Source organism: Nematolebias whitei, chromosome 7 (assembly GCF_014905685.2).
Source record: "Nematolebias whitei isolate Nwh7 chromosome 7, NemWhi1, whole genome shotgun sequence".
Classification (NCBI taxonomy): domain Eukaryota; kingdom Metazoa; phylum Chordata; class Actinopteri; order Cyprinodontiformes; family Rivulidae; genus Nematolebias; species Nematolebias whitei.
Window position 1 is genome coordinate 42,502,003 of NC_056504.1, and position 14,584 is coordinate 42,516,586.

At 42.1% G+C, this 14,584-nt stretch overlaps 1 protein-coding gene across 1 annotated transcript in view; it reads right to left on the minus strand.

Annotated features, from left to right (window-relative positions):
* Positions 1-990: 990 nt before the first annotated feature.
* The window catches only part of LOC119412850 (low-density lipoprotein receptor-related protein 1), a 151,952-nt gene continuing 138,358 nt past the window's right edge, over positions 991-14,584 (minus strand). The window contains exons 62-85 of the mRNA XM_037679887.1: positions 14,399-14,524; positions 14,200-14,316; positions 13,460-13,566; positions 12,764-12,893; positions 12,559-12,681; positions 12,350-12,472; positions 11,392-11,532; positions 11,168-11,305; positions 10,942-11,061; positions 10,473-10,741; positions 10,203-10,384; positions 10,010-10,116; positions 9,815-9,934; positions 9,020-9,196; positions 8,788-8,928; positions 8,531-8,704; positions 6,030-6,191; positions 5,746-5,929; positions 5,518-5,625; positions 5,357-5,430; positions 5,191-5,284; positions 5,051-5,089; positions 2,807-2,951; positions 991-2,732 (exon numbers count right to left, since the gene is read on the minus strand). Of these exons, the coding sequence (XP_037535815.1) occupies positions 2,592-2,732; positions 2,807-2,951; positions 5,051-5,089; positions 5,191-5,284; positions 5,357-5,430; positions 5,518-5,625; positions 5,746-5,929; positions 6,030-6,191; positions 8,531-8,704; positions 8,788-8,928; positions 9,020-9,196; positions 9,815-9,934; positions 10,010-10,116; positions 10,203-10,384; positions 10,473-10,741; positions 10,942-11,061; positions 11,168-11,305; positions 11,392-11,532; positions 12,350-12,472; positions 12,559-12,681; positions 12,764-12,893; positions 13,460-13,566; positions 14,200-14,316; positions 14,399-14,524 (3,242 nt within the window). The 3' untranslated portion in view covers positions 991-2,591. The remainder of the gene's footprint in view (positions 2,733-2,806; positions 2,952-5,050; positions 5,090-5,190; positions 5,285-5,356; positions 5,431-5,517; positions 5,626-5,745; positions 5,930-6,029; positions 6,192-8,530; positions 8,705-8,787; positions 8,929-9,019; positions 9,197-9,814; positions 9,935-10,009; positions 10,117-10,202; positions 10,385-10,472; positions 10,742-10,941; positions 11,062-11,167; positions 11,306-11,391; positions 11,533-12,349; positions 12,473-12,558; positions 12,682-12,763; positions 12,894-13,459; positions 13,567-14,199; positions 14,317-14,398; positions 14,525-14,584) is intronic.

Here is a 14,584-nt window from a genome sequence, read left to right on the forward strand (position 1 = left end):
AGTTGTTAATGTGAACGCTACAAACCTGTCCACACTTTACATCACATTATTTATGTGAAACTTTGATCATTTGCAAGCATTAGGTAGTGTCAGCAGAAACTAACTGTAGCACCTCCTGTGCAGACTGGTGCACTTCCTGAAGGAAAACTTATTTCTTCCAGAATAACTGTACCGTGATCTTGACAGAGATGTAACAATGTATAAGATAGCATTTACATGAAATGGTTATAAGTTATTTTAAGATGGCAGTGATCCATTTTGGTCTTGGGCCCACACAGACTAGCCATTAGCTCATCAGTCAATTAAAATATTTCTCCAAACATCAAAGTTCATGCTTAATAATCCAGGTAAAAAATTCCAACAAAGTTGTCAGGTCATCTGGACGGTTTCTTTGGTTTGTTGAGATGTTTCATCCTTCATCCAAAGGACTTCATCAGTCCGAGGAGCCACAAACTCAGTCTCACAAGCAGAAATTAAATGTCTCTTTAAGGAATCTGCTTGTGGGATTGAGTTGCTGTGGCTTCTCGGACTGATTAAGTCCTTTGGATGAAGGACGAAACGTCTCAACAAAAAACAAAACCGCCCAGATGACCTGACTGAACTTTGTTAATTTCTCCAGTTTGTTCAAAGTTCTATCTGTAACAGGTAAGATGTTTATATTTCTACAGAAACGCTAAACTATCGTAAGTATTGATTTAAGTGGAGGGTAATATAATGATCAAGGGTTACTTTGAGGTGTGTTGGGAAACATGACGGGTCAAAATAATTTATGCCAATGAAAATACATTATGTAATCATATTTGACATAATTACTTTGAAGGAGTTTTTAAGTATATTAAAAATGAAGGTATTTTATATATAAATGTAACCCTGTGTCACTTGGTCTGATTGTATTCTTTATTTCCATAATAAATGCTTAAAGTCTCCAACACCGACTTGCCTCGTTCTCTCCACAAAACACAAAAACACAGCAGCTGGTTGTCTGTACAATTACATTTTTTTATTTTTTTATGACAATATCGGTTGTTGTGTTTGTAAAGTACTCCAGCAAAAAATGAAACATTATTCTCTTTCCAGAAGAAAGTCTGAGTCTCCATGCATCGTGTTCTATAAAAGCTATGTGTCATTTTTCATCAAAAAAAAAATAAAAACAGAATCCAAAGGAAAGTCTGGAAATGCACGTATGATTCTCCAAAAAGTGTCCTTTATGTAAAATGATTGTACTTCTCGTTCGATTTTAAGACAAAATGTACACAACAGCGCAAGATAACACCCGACGGGAAAGCAAAGGAAAAACTTGTTACGCCGAAGACTTGTTACCGTACGCATGCAGTAAAGATAATATGGCTGACGCGTTTTCTGACAGAAGCAGCATTTTGGGGACAGAGGCTGAGCGTAAGGACGGGTCGGAGCGGCCAGAACGGTGGCGTTAGCAGCAGCGGCACGGCGGAGTTCGGATCTCATGGAGCTAAAGACGAGGAACACAATGCACTTGAGACTGAGGCAGAACAAGACTGTGAAGGTACAGACTTTGATTCTCTAAAGGCAGAAAGATGCATTTATTCACAAAGCAACAAACGTTATCTGGTCTTCAAAAGAAAAAAACAATGGACGAAAGAAGAAAAAGACACAATAGATCCAGCTAAATCATCTTAATCCCCACGTTTTAACCAAACGGCAGCCTTTCTTTGCTTCTTGAGGAAGACCTTGGTAACTAATCTTTCAGACATGACACTTCATCCCTGCCATCTGTAATCTCTCTTTAAGGAATGTTGAATCCTTTCTCCAACGACACAAATCACAGACCAACACGCAAGCTTCAATTTTAAGACAAAAACAATCATATCTTTACATCTTACGGTAAAAACCCCCACAGAACACATAATACTGTCAAATGTGAGTTTCTGTGCAAGGAAGACAACACAATCATTTCATGAACTTTGTTCTCTGAGGAATATATCGTGGAAAATACTGTAGTTTCCATCTGGTGTCGACATTTTTTGTTTTTTTTACATGTGCTATACACAAACGGTGCTCTCGCAGATCGTTCTCGCACAGTCCGGCTGAGAAACCCGGCAAACCAACACACAAACGTACCAATTTCTTTTCTTTTTTAAGAACAATTTGAGTCTGCCTTTCCTGCTCAAAGTCAACACAAACGACAAACGGTTGGCACTGGTGAAATGGAACGAGTGTTCGTTTTTCCTCATCTGTACAATTCATACAAAAATAAAAAATTAAAATCGCTCCAATGATAGCATCTTTTCGGTTTGATTTTCTCGTTTCTGTTTTGTTGTTGTTGTTTTTACAGAGGTAGTGGCTATTTAGGTAAAGGGTACAGGAGAACGTGTAAATTAAAAATCTCTTAGAAAATGTCTGTTTTTGACCAGAGGAACCTCTAAAGAACAAAATATAATACTGCAATCACATACAAAAGTAGTCCTTCATTTTTGTACATTTGTTTTTACAGTGTTCACACTTTAGCAATTTATCTCACACTTTTCTTTTAAATCGATTCTTGTTTAGTTTTTCTTCAGAAAGGCAAGAAGTGGGGAGTGTTTTGGAATACTACGATCCGGCTGATGGACAGTCTATGCCAGAGGGTCTACGAGGGGCTCTTCGTCTCCACGTGATAGCAACTCCTTCTTCTCGTCTGTGCTCGCCAGAGAGTTGCGGCTGTTGTGGGCTCCCATGTACAGAGTGGCGTATACGGGGTTTGTGAAGTTGGTGGGCTGAAAAACATTCAGAATAACCCATCAAGAAACGTGTGAATCCTTGTCGGTTTCAGCTCAGTGGCGTTGTCTACCTTCTCTGGGTCCAAAGTGAAGTCTGCGTCCAGCAGCTCTCCAGCATCGTCATCAGGCTCGCCCTCGTAGATCTTATACGCCGGGTTTCCAATCTCTACATTCATGGCCCCGTTGGTCATCCTTTGGTGCTGGAAGCCCTTGGCTCTGCAGAAACGATAAAGACAAATACAGTCGTACCTTCTTTTCCATTTCTGTATTCCAGGAGCCTACGCAGGCGAGCAGCTACTTTGCAAATAAAAGGAAGACACTGCATGATTTTCAGCACCCTCCATGCTGAGCCGCAACACAGGCACCAACACAAAACCAGCATCAATGTAGTCCGGGCGGCTCAGAACCTACCGGGCCTGGATGTACAGTACTGTGTCTGGAGTCATCCCTTTTTTCTTTATGCTTTGCGCTTCCAAGGAGACACTTGTCATATTTAACATACTGTACTCTTGATCAACTGTTTTCAGGATTTCTGTTGCACAATACCCGACCATTTTCATGAGATTTTTATTTGCTTGTTAAACCTTTTACCTTTAACCTGACCCCATTTAGGCAAAATAATAATAAGAAAAAAACTAAAATCAAAAGATAAACCTGTCAACACATGACTGAGAACAAAGCAAATAACCTATTTTAAAACTTTTGTTTCTAACCAGCAGTTTGTCACAAAGACAATTAGCTCCCACTGTTTTAATCAATCTATGAAAAAAAAGTCAAATATTACAGTATAAGAGACAGAGATAAGTGTTTTAGCACCAACCAGGTGATTTCCAGAGCTATGATCTGAAGACCTGTCATACAGTTTACACACAAAAAAGAAATGTCACTATTCTGGGCTATAAAACATAGTATTATGTTTTAATTACTCAAAAACCACAAGTTATTTGCATCAACTTAAATTAGTTGTATTGTTTGAAAGTAAAAAAATATGCTATGTCAGGTTTACTTGGCTGTCTTAAGTTTCCTCAACTAAACTCTAAAGTAAAAATGATGTAAAACGGAAAGCACTTAATTAATAGAGTACAGTAGTTTGTCCCTTGCAGGACACCACCCTATATATATATCCTCTTAATCTCGTTCTTCTCGTTGCACTTGGAGATACACGCCTCAGAACAATCTGCAGCCATCCTTTAAATAAAAGTAAGTAAACATCTTTTCATTGCCACTTCATATAGCAACTAGTGTTGTGTTTTCTTTATACATTAAATTATGGCGGAGGCTGAGGTAAATTATGAGAGGAAAAATGATAATTCGTTTACTCTGTTTTGCTAACTCTATTCCCGGTTGTTTGTATTTGTTTTTAACGTTGAAAAGTCAACCAGGTGAGGCGAAGGATTATCAAATACACATTACGATGTATGCATTTGTGTAGTTTAGTAAAGTTGTTATGATTCTGATAGTCGTATGTATGAACACCTTAAGGATGGTGCATCAGGCCCCGTTTCAGTTCTTTTGCTGGATTTCTTATGTTTTAAACGCATAAATTGAAGATGCTGTTGGTCTACTGTGGATAGTTTTTGGTTCCGAGTGTGATGCTGCCTCTTTTGTCTTCCACTTGTGCTTTCCTCATTATTTGAGCCCACACTGCACATTATGCTATCATGGACAGTGATTAGAACTGAACAAAGCATGAATGGAAAAGCACCAATTGGTCTCAAAAATAATTGAAAGACCTTCAGGAATCGTGAAAACTGTTAATCCAGACCACTTTAGAAGAATAATGTGGCTCCTTGAAAGCAAAATATAAAGAAATCGGAGGAGAGGGGGGTTAAAACTTGAGAACAGCACTGTAAGATTGTTAATGTTTAGATTTTTTTAAAGGTTTTAAAAGGTCCTCTGAATAAAGAAAACGATGCACTCCACAGATGAGCAAATACGAGCTGATTTGTCACATTTTTCAGAATAGCCTTCAAAAAATAATCCCGACTTCCACGAGACACAACAAAGCACAGTACAATATGATGGTCAAAAAGGTATGATTTAAAGTACAGTATAACACCTACACAGATCTATTTATTGTATCATGTTAATAGATCTGCCCCGAAGACAAAACTGACTGTAGGAGCGGGATGGTCCCACAGCTCCATCAGGGAAAATGGCAAAACACTCAACAGGACTAAACACGGCACGACAGCAACCAAGACTTATGGTTAGGGAGAAGAAGAGCGCAAAACAACTCAAACCAACAAAAAGGAAAAACAAAAATGGCGAAACGGTATGAGGAAAGAAAGACGTGTAACCCTGGCGACCATTACCGCAAGCGTTTGGAGCCGGTTTTTCCGGGCCGGCTAGACCTGAGGAGCAAAAGAGACGCCATTACAGAGAGGAGAGTAAAAGTGAAAACAGAAAGTGGGAGGAAGAAAGAGAAGCCAGATAATTCCTGAGTGCTACTCACCCTCTCATTCTCCTCCTGTACCACAGCACAGCTCCTACTGCCAGGAGGACCAGTATCAGCAGGATCAACACTGTGGCCACAATGGAGGCCGTGCCTGCAAACACAAACGATCAGGCTCAGTCGGTCTCATCGCAGGAAATCCAGCTTCTCTGCTGTTAAAACTTACGTCCACTTGAACCTTGGCCGTCCTTGCTGATGGCCACGGACTCGCAGCGATACCCTGTCCAGCCTGAGGTACATCTACACAAACAAGACAAATAATCATGTCATCAACAAAGAGCCTAAAACTGATGACAGCAAGTAGATGCACATAACTCTCCTCCTCACCTGCACTCTGGAAGACGAGTAGTAGGATTTAAAGAGCACTGGCCATTTGCACAGTACTCATTCGTATCACACGTGTAACAGCTGGGCTGGACTCTGCCGTTTGTGCAGCTACAGGCGATAGAAAATAAAACCAGAGAGGCAATGAAAAGGACAAGAAACGTCCTTTTGTGCAAGAAGGTCACATGTGCCGATAGATTTTGTCCACAGTGCGTGTCTTAGTGCTCTCACCGGCATTTGAACTCCCCTGTAGATGAAAAACCATTACTGGGGAGACATTCGCCGTCCCGACAGTAATGACATTTGTCAATCTCGCACGTGGCGCCCATGTACTGAGGCAGACAGCGGCACAGTTTAGAGCCGTTTTCGCTCTGCAGGCAGGTGCCGCCGTTCAGACAGTGGCCTTCGCAGCTTCCTGCTCACACACACAATAAACATCTCAGTGCACTGCTTATAAACTGTTACAACTAAAAGCACATTAACATTTTTTAAATGCCAAACCAAAGAGCACTCACTGTACTGGCACTTGTCGCCGAGGATGTCTGTGGGGCAGCGACATGTCGGCTGGTTTCCTGCGCTGACCGTACAGTTGCCTCCGTTCCTGCAGTAATCCTTACAGGTGTGCAGGTTACAGTTGGGCCCTGTGAAGCCTGTGAGGCACCGGCAGGTAGGAGAACCTGCAGGAAGACAAATGCATGAAGAACAACTTTAAACGAACAAACATTTACTGAAAATTACCACTAAATATTTACATTGATTATATACCCGATAGGAATAAAAAAAACAAAAAACTTGATTTGAGCAGGGTAAAAATTTACATTGCAAGTCTAAAAAAGTGAGAATAAAACACAACTAGAAACTAGTTTCACCCTCATTTCATATTTATGATCCCTTCTTTGGTAAATAAACTGGAAATAAATAAAAGTTTGAGCAAGACTTCCTAAACATTTTCCATAATGAAATTCCAGAAGTTTCCAGGCTCAAACTGTTGTTTTTATTTTTTATTGCTCTTAAATAATGAGACATTTTTGTTATCAAAACATATAAATTTAATGTAATTTAACGTGCCAACAATTTTCAGTCAGGTCATCTGGACAGTATTTTTTTTTTGTGCTGAAACGTTTCACCTTCCATCCAGAAGGCTTCATCAGTCAAGGAAACACACAACACAAAACTGATTCTTCCCCCAACAGCTTACTCCAAATCAGTTTTGTGTTGTGTGTTTCCTTGACTGACGAAGCCTTCTGGATGGAAGGTGAAACGTTTCAGCACAAAAAAAAAAACTGTCCAGATGACTGAAAATTGTTGGATTGTATACCTGGATTATTGAGCATGGACTTTGTTAGTAATTTAACCTGTTTTATCAACAATGTGGTTTTATTATCTGTGCTCATGTACAGTTACTGAATGTGAAAGTATTTTTTAATAGACAACACAATACTACTAAAAAAACTAATATTAATAGGAAACTAATATTTAGTCATATTTCCATATTTTTAAGAGCTGGACAGCGACACAATAAATGAGCGCATTTACAGAGAGATATCAGAGATGATGGCACAGCATGGTTACCCACGGACTTTTAAGCAGTTCCAGGATCAGCTAAAGAAATTTAAGTCCATTTATAGAGCGATTAAGGACCACAATGGGTAGAGTGGCTTGAACACAATAACCAGTTACGATCCCGCCCACAGAGCGAGGAAACAAGTCAGAGTAGCAAACCAACACCTGAGAAAAACTGTTAAGACGAGAGCCGAGTGGAGTTGCACTTATCGATGGCAATGCGGCTGTACTGATCGGGTATTTCTCAGTCGTCCCTGAGCCGTGCCATGCCAGCTGTATGGGATGACCTCATCTATTTTATGCCCAGATACATTAAATTTCCTCACACCGCGGCTGAAAAGCTTTGTTGATGCGCATCAACTCCTTTCTTCCCATCAACTGTGTAAAGAATAAGTTTCTAAGTTCTACCAAGCTCCTGAGTGCCTCTGTGTGTACAGTAATTACATTAAACATGTGTAAAGTTGGAAATGCCTCAGACTCAGACGTGCTCCGCCGGCAGATCAGCGCCCCCCCCGGGTTCACTTCATTCAACAACAATCAACAACAACACACACACTCCTCTTCTCACATGCGTGCTAAACATGTTTTTACATCTCACTACTTATTTAGAAGTGACTCACATTTCATAAAATTCGTTATTTTGTTGCATCCTGACGTTATTTTCTAACAGACGGAGACGAGAATCCCACGTGCAAAACCTATCTGCATCTATTTTACATATTTAAATGAAGGCGTGTTTCATGTGCGCTCAGTTCCATGTTCGTTCAGATGTATGAAGGAAAGGCGCACAGGGACATGCCTGTGCACGGATTGATAAATCTGAATAGTTCAGTGCGCGTGCACTTTTCTCAGTTTGTCGCGAGGCCAACTTTCAGTAGGAAAGCTGCTCACTCTTGGATGCATGAGGCCCAGGTGTTTCAGACAATTTAAAGACACTTTATTTTATTTTTCTTCATTTCAAGACAGGAATTACATGGTCTTCATCATCTTCATGGACATTTTACCAACATTTGTATTTATCTTGTTAACTTCTTCCTTTAATTGAACATAAAATATACTAATTCTGTTTTAGGACTGAGCTAACCTTGTATGGTCTGTGCTTCATGTTGGGTTTCACATTCACATATTGCTGACATGGCTGAAGTACTTTGGAGTGTCTGTCTTTTAAATATAAGGAATTTGCTCTTTTTACCAAGTAATCTTTTGAAATTCTGATGTTTATTCTTTAGAAAAAGATATATATACTGTATATAGATATGGGAGTGTGAAAACTCAAGTGCTGTTCAAACTCCTGAATGTTTATTTTCAATACTTATTCAATCCTGGAAAATATGAAAAGTAAAGAAACAAATTCCATACTTTTTGAGCCTGAACAGGAACTCTAATGGAAGGAAAGAAGAGCAGGAAGATGAATAAAGAAAGTATGTGTCATAAGTTAGGATTTTAAAGTTACCTGTAGGAGAAGGTGTGCATATTCCTCCGTTCCTGCAGTAGTCCTTGCACTGATCAATCTCGCATCGATCGCCTCTGTAGTTCGGCTGGCAGCGACACTTGGGCTGCTTGCGCGCGTTCAGGAAACAGCTGCCACCGTTCAAACACTGGAGGGAGCAGGGCCCACTGGGAGGAGCTGCAGGTCAGAAAGTCACACGGGTTCACGTGGATGTCGGTGCGTTTGGTTTCACGAGTCGTTCTGTCCGATCGCTCACTCACAGACGGGAGACAGCGTGGGAGTCGGCAGCTCTACGCAGGTGCCGTTGTCCAGCGTCCGTCCGTTGGGACAGGTGCAGACGGGTCCACTGGGACTGAGCAGACATAACCACTCGCATTTCTTCCTGTCACAGGGGTTAGTCACTGGCAGAAAAACACAAAGAGAACATAACCAAACAGAACTTCTTAACTGTTTAGTGAGTTTGTGCTTCTGTTTTCTTCTTCCTTCACTTACTCTCCGGTTGTTTGTATCGGTGCTGCAGAACTAGATCTGTGGCATGGTTCATTCCAGTTGCCAGGTTCTCGACGGGGCCTTTACCAAACTTATTCACTCTGAAGACCTGATTGTTCCTGTAGGTGACGCCGTAGATGGTATCCTCAAAGACATCGATGCTGAACGGGTGATGGAGCTCTGAAAGACGAGAACACCCACAAATCAAAGCTGGGGAGTATTTAAAGGCCTGGCGTTCCTCGAAGGAATGCACATCACCCGTCACCTTTTATACCAGAGTTTTAGAGTAAAACCTTCCTATTCTGAGTACGGTGAAGCTATTTTAGTTGTAGATGCACATCCATTCACTGAAGTCTGTGCAGTGGTGCATGAGATGTTTAGCTAATAGAGTGTTGGCTCTAAAAATGTCAGTTTTAAACAAAGATGTGAAATCTGTTGGTGTTCAAAGTACTGTAAGTTTTGGGACTGACTCTCAGCTACTACCACACCAAACTGTAGCTCAAAATCAGTCAAATTAACTGATATATTTTTGTGTTTGCTAATGTCAATAACTGTGGTGGCCATCTTGAAACGTGCTGACCCCAAAAAAGTTACGCAGTTGTTGATGTAACCAGTAATTATTACTTGAGAGTTTCATTAAAATTTGTCTTGTGGGCTATGAGATATTTTGCTAACAGACACATAAATGAACAGACGCACACAGAGACACGGGCAAAAACTTAGTGCCACTTTTGCTTTCGGGCATCAGTTAAAATTGATCATTAGTTTGAACTACAACGTGATAATAAGCTACTCAACTGTTTTTCAAAGCGTTTACAGCAACGACTGCATCACTGCCGTCCAGCCTCACACTGCTGATCAGGGAAAGTTTCGCGTCAGCCCAGTACAGACGCTCGTTGTAGTAGTCCACTGTCAGACCTACACAAACAGACGCCTCTGTCAGGAACCGATTCAAACGTCTGTATGATCTTTTAACCAGGTGATAGGGTTTACCTGTTGGCCACTCAATGTTTTCTTCCACCAGCGTCTCTCTCATGGTTCCATCCATAGCAGCTGTTTCAATCTTGGGGTGGTCGCCCCAGTCCGCCCAGTACATTTTTCTAATGAATTAGAAGTAAATGGCTTTAACCACTTGAACCTTTTGTAAATTGTTTGATTTTGAACATCTTTTTGTTCCCCTTCTCACCCTCGGGGGGGGTCCACTACAATAGCGTAAGGCTCATCGATCATGCCAGAGATCAGGGTTTTACAGTGGCGTCCACCATTGATCTGGGCCACCTCAATGACGTCTCGGCCAGAGTCCGTCCAGTACAAGTTCCCTGCCACCCAGTCCACGGCAATGCCCCGGGGCATCTTCAGATCTGGAATCTGAACGGGAGGAAAAAAAACAAGAATGGACACGCATGAGTTTGAACAGGCAAATTAAAGCCCACGAGCAGAACACGCGAACGGCTACCTCCAGGTTGACCACACGGGAGTCCCCCTGGCGTCCATTACGGTTACTGTTCTGTGAAGAGGAGGAGGAAGCAGGCAAATCGTAGGAGGAGATGCGCCCCGTGTGCCAGTTTGTCCAGTAAAGGCGGTTTGACTTCACGTGCAGGTCCATGGCGTCAATGCGCACGTTGGCATCGCCATGAAAGACCTGCTCGTAGCGCCAACCGGGCATGGAGGGATCCAGGCTGCGGATCTCGTTGTCATCACCGATGTACAGCACATATCCCTGAGCTGGAGATGGACAGGAAGTGATGTCATATAGAGAAAAAAGAAGCCAAGCTATGTAGTGGAAGAAGCTGTACAAACGGATTTAGGGTCCACATTGTATTCAAAACATGAATAAAATTGGACTCAGACTCAAACTAGGATACATGTGCAAACATAAATGCACATGTTGACAAAAAGGTTACAAATAAAGCTTGAATGCTCACCGTCGGCCTTGCAGGTGTTATTTATTCTGCTGAAATACTTGTGGCAGCTGCACTTGTAGGAACCCTTCGTGTTGTTGCAGATGTGGGAACACGTCCCAAACTCCTTACACTCGTTCTTATCTGTGAAGGCCACGTGAAACCGTTTCAGGAGTTGTAGCACTTTGTGGCCAAAGCAAAAAGGTTCAACAGAAAAAACAAAACAAAGTAAGTTCGGAGAAAACTGTACCTTCACATTTGTTCCGCCCGTTGGACTGGAAGCCAGGTTTGCACGAGCAGAAGGAGACGGTGCCGTTGACCACACAGTGAGCTTCGTCTCCGTCCCCACACATCGTCACGTTACGGCTGCACTCGTTCGGCCCCGAGTCTGCAGCAGATAACGTGCAGTCACAACTGATAAACCGCGCACGATGGAAAGAAGGTCACAGTGAGAAAAGGTGTGCCTCAACGCACCTTTCTTGGTGCAACTGGTTTCATCCGAGCCGTAGTCCTCACAGTCGTTGAAGTGGTTGCAGAACAGGTCCGAGTTGATGCAGTGGCCATTGAAGCACTGGAACTGGTTCTTTTGACAAACTGGAATGAAAGGAAGTGTTGCTGGAAAACAAAAACAGGTCAATAAACAGCTTTTTCTTTTTTTTTTGTCATAAAAATCAGCTTCCAACAAGCAATAATTGAATGCAAACTGCCCGCTTCCTTAAATGCTGAGGTTCAAACTAAGATCATTGTATAACGAGAAATAACTGTTATAGCTGATTTGATCAAAAGTTGTAAATGACGTGATGTGCGACCTCATGCAATTTGGAAAAACCTCGCAAGATGTGTTAAGGATGAACTTTAGCTTTCTGAATTTTAGCTTAATATGTAAAGGAATGACTGAGTTAGAACCATTTTTGTGTTTTCGATGGACAGTTAGCTGTGGCGGCCATGTTGAACTGGCTTGAGCTCAAAAGAGTTGTAGATTCAGTTCCTTTAGAGTTTTATTAAAATCTGTCCAGTCATTCAGGAGATCGTTTGCCTACAGACGATAAAAGTTGACACATCTTGCAGGATCAGTTAGGGCTCAGGTTATGTGCTGGGGATGACACTCAACTACTACCACACCAAATTTTAGCTTAACATGTCTAAAATTTGCTACAATAAAACAATATTTGTTTGCTGAAGTATTTACTATGGTGGCCATCTTGGACGAGGTAGACTCCAAACGTTTATAGAGGTGCATCTAATAATTACTTTATGAACGTTTCTTTAAAATCCATCCTCTGGTTTATAAGATATTTTGCTGACACTACAGACAAACACACTTACATAGGCAAAACTGTTGCTTTTGTTTGCAGTGATTAAAAAAAAGTTTACTTTTAAAACTTATTAGTAAAAAGTACTACAGATTTAGCTTTTTGTTTCTGAAACTTACGGCAGTAGAGCTCATCACTTTGGTCCCCGCAGTCGTCCACACCATCGCAGCGTTTTGACAGCGGTAGACACACCCTGTCGTTGTGACACCGGAACTGCCTGGTGGGGGGGCACTGGAATTTACCTAAAGAACCAGAACGTAGGAGCATTAGGGGAAAAATGACTCAATGGGAGAAGATTGATGGAGATCAGAAATCCGATAAATCTCACCGCACTCCTCTGGGTTCTCATCAGAATTGTCACCACAGTCGTCCTCGCCATCACACATCCAGCGGAGCGGTTTGCACAGCGAGTTGTTGCACTGGAACTCGTGCTGGAGGCAGTGTCTTCCCACTGAAACGCCACGAGGAGAAACCATTACCATCAGTGAAACAGTCTGGCCAACGTGACGCATATAACGGTTTCCTCTCCCCACCACTGTCACAGTTCTCCTCATCGCTGCCGTCCAGGCAGTCTGCGTCTGCGTCGCAGCGCCAGCGGATGGTAATGCAGTGGCCGTTTTTACACTGGAACTGTTCGCTGTCGCATTTCACATCGCAGCCAATCTGAACAAAAACAGCATTACTTTTGTTGGATCCTCATCGTGTGCGCTGTTTGGTTTTTTTTTTACATTTTAAATGATCAATTAACAACAAACACCCACCCTCCCAGCATCTACCCCCAACAAACAAGTAGAAGGAGATTATTAAATAAGACAAAAATGTTGCACTTGTACACTTTCACAACTCCTTGAAACATCAGGTACCGTTAACAGACAGAAAAGGTTTACAGGTTTTTTCAAATAATGAAGCCTCACCCCTCAAAGTCAGACAGATGTTTTTTCCAGTTAAATAAAATACAGGACTTCTCTCACCCAGCATGTACATGTAGGTGGAGCTGCAAATTTCCAATTAAGTAGAATTAAACCAGATTTTTTTTCAGAGTAAATTAGATAAAGGAAGAAATATTGCAAACCAGAGCCTCTTCATGGAGGCACAGTTCCAAAACATGTGAGTAACTTGCTGTCGACGTTTTTCACAGAGGGGACGATGTATCAAATATTTTTTGCAAGCCTGACTTAGTATCCTGTTGGTGAGTCTAACTCCGAAGCTGAAAGTTGACGGAGCGATACCTCATCGGAGCCGTCGGCACAATCATGGTCCCCGTCGCACTTCCAGCGCCCTGCGATGCAGCGGCCATTTTTGCAGGAAAACTCGCTCTCTGAACACTGTCGAGGCACTGAGGACAGAAAAGAAAGAGCTTAGAATAACGGGGCTCATTGAGAAAGATCTAAAGGGTAGAGGGAAGTAACAAGGAAAGGCTTTAGGAAAGGAAAAAGGTTGGAACAGAGCAGACTGAACAAAAGAAAGGTGCAGATAGTTCATCTCAGAGGGATGATCTCAATGGACACAAAGATGGCATTGCTGTAAAAAGTGGCAGAGAAAAGCTTGCAGAGTTTTGAAAGAAGGAAAAGGACTGCAGAACAGATAAAAAGCCGGGATAAACACAAGGCCGGGTAGTTTGGGTCGTGGTTGATCTGAAACGTGACACCTACCTCTGGCTCACAGCAACCGGCCAGTGTGAAATGCAAAACAGACATGAGATGATGTGAGATGTGCAAACGCCCACGCAACATGCCCACAGAACTGTGCTTTCATGGTTCGTTACTAAAATAGTTATTCTTGTTTACGCTTAAGTACCTTTGTAGCTATTGTTTTACAATAACTTGATCAATGCTTTTGCTAAACAGCATGCAAGGCCAAAAAATTAATTAAAAATCACTGATTTTAGTACAAATAATGAGCTGTAATTATGGTTGTTTGATCAGACGGTGCGGGCTTTCATTGATAAGAAGAACCGGTGGAAACCTACCACACTTTTCCTCATCCGAGTTGTCCCCGCAGTCGTTGTCGTAGTCACACTGCCAGCGGCCGGGCACGCAACGGTTGTTTTTGCACCGAAACTGGTACGGCTCACACGTCCGCTCATCTGTAGGAAGAACAGTTTACTAACTGTCGCTTTAACGTCAAAGTCCTCCTCACCTTAACTCCTTCAGCAGCACTTTTCTTACCACACTCCTCCTTAGGTTCATCCGAATCATCTCCACAGTCGGATTCGCCGTCGCACTTCCAGAGAGCCGGGATGCAGCGTCCCGAGTCTTTGCAGCGGAACTCGTCCACGCCGCACGTCATCTGAGCTGCAAAACGGAGGATTTCACGGGTTAATCAAGAGTTTGCAGATTCACGTCAGTGCAGCG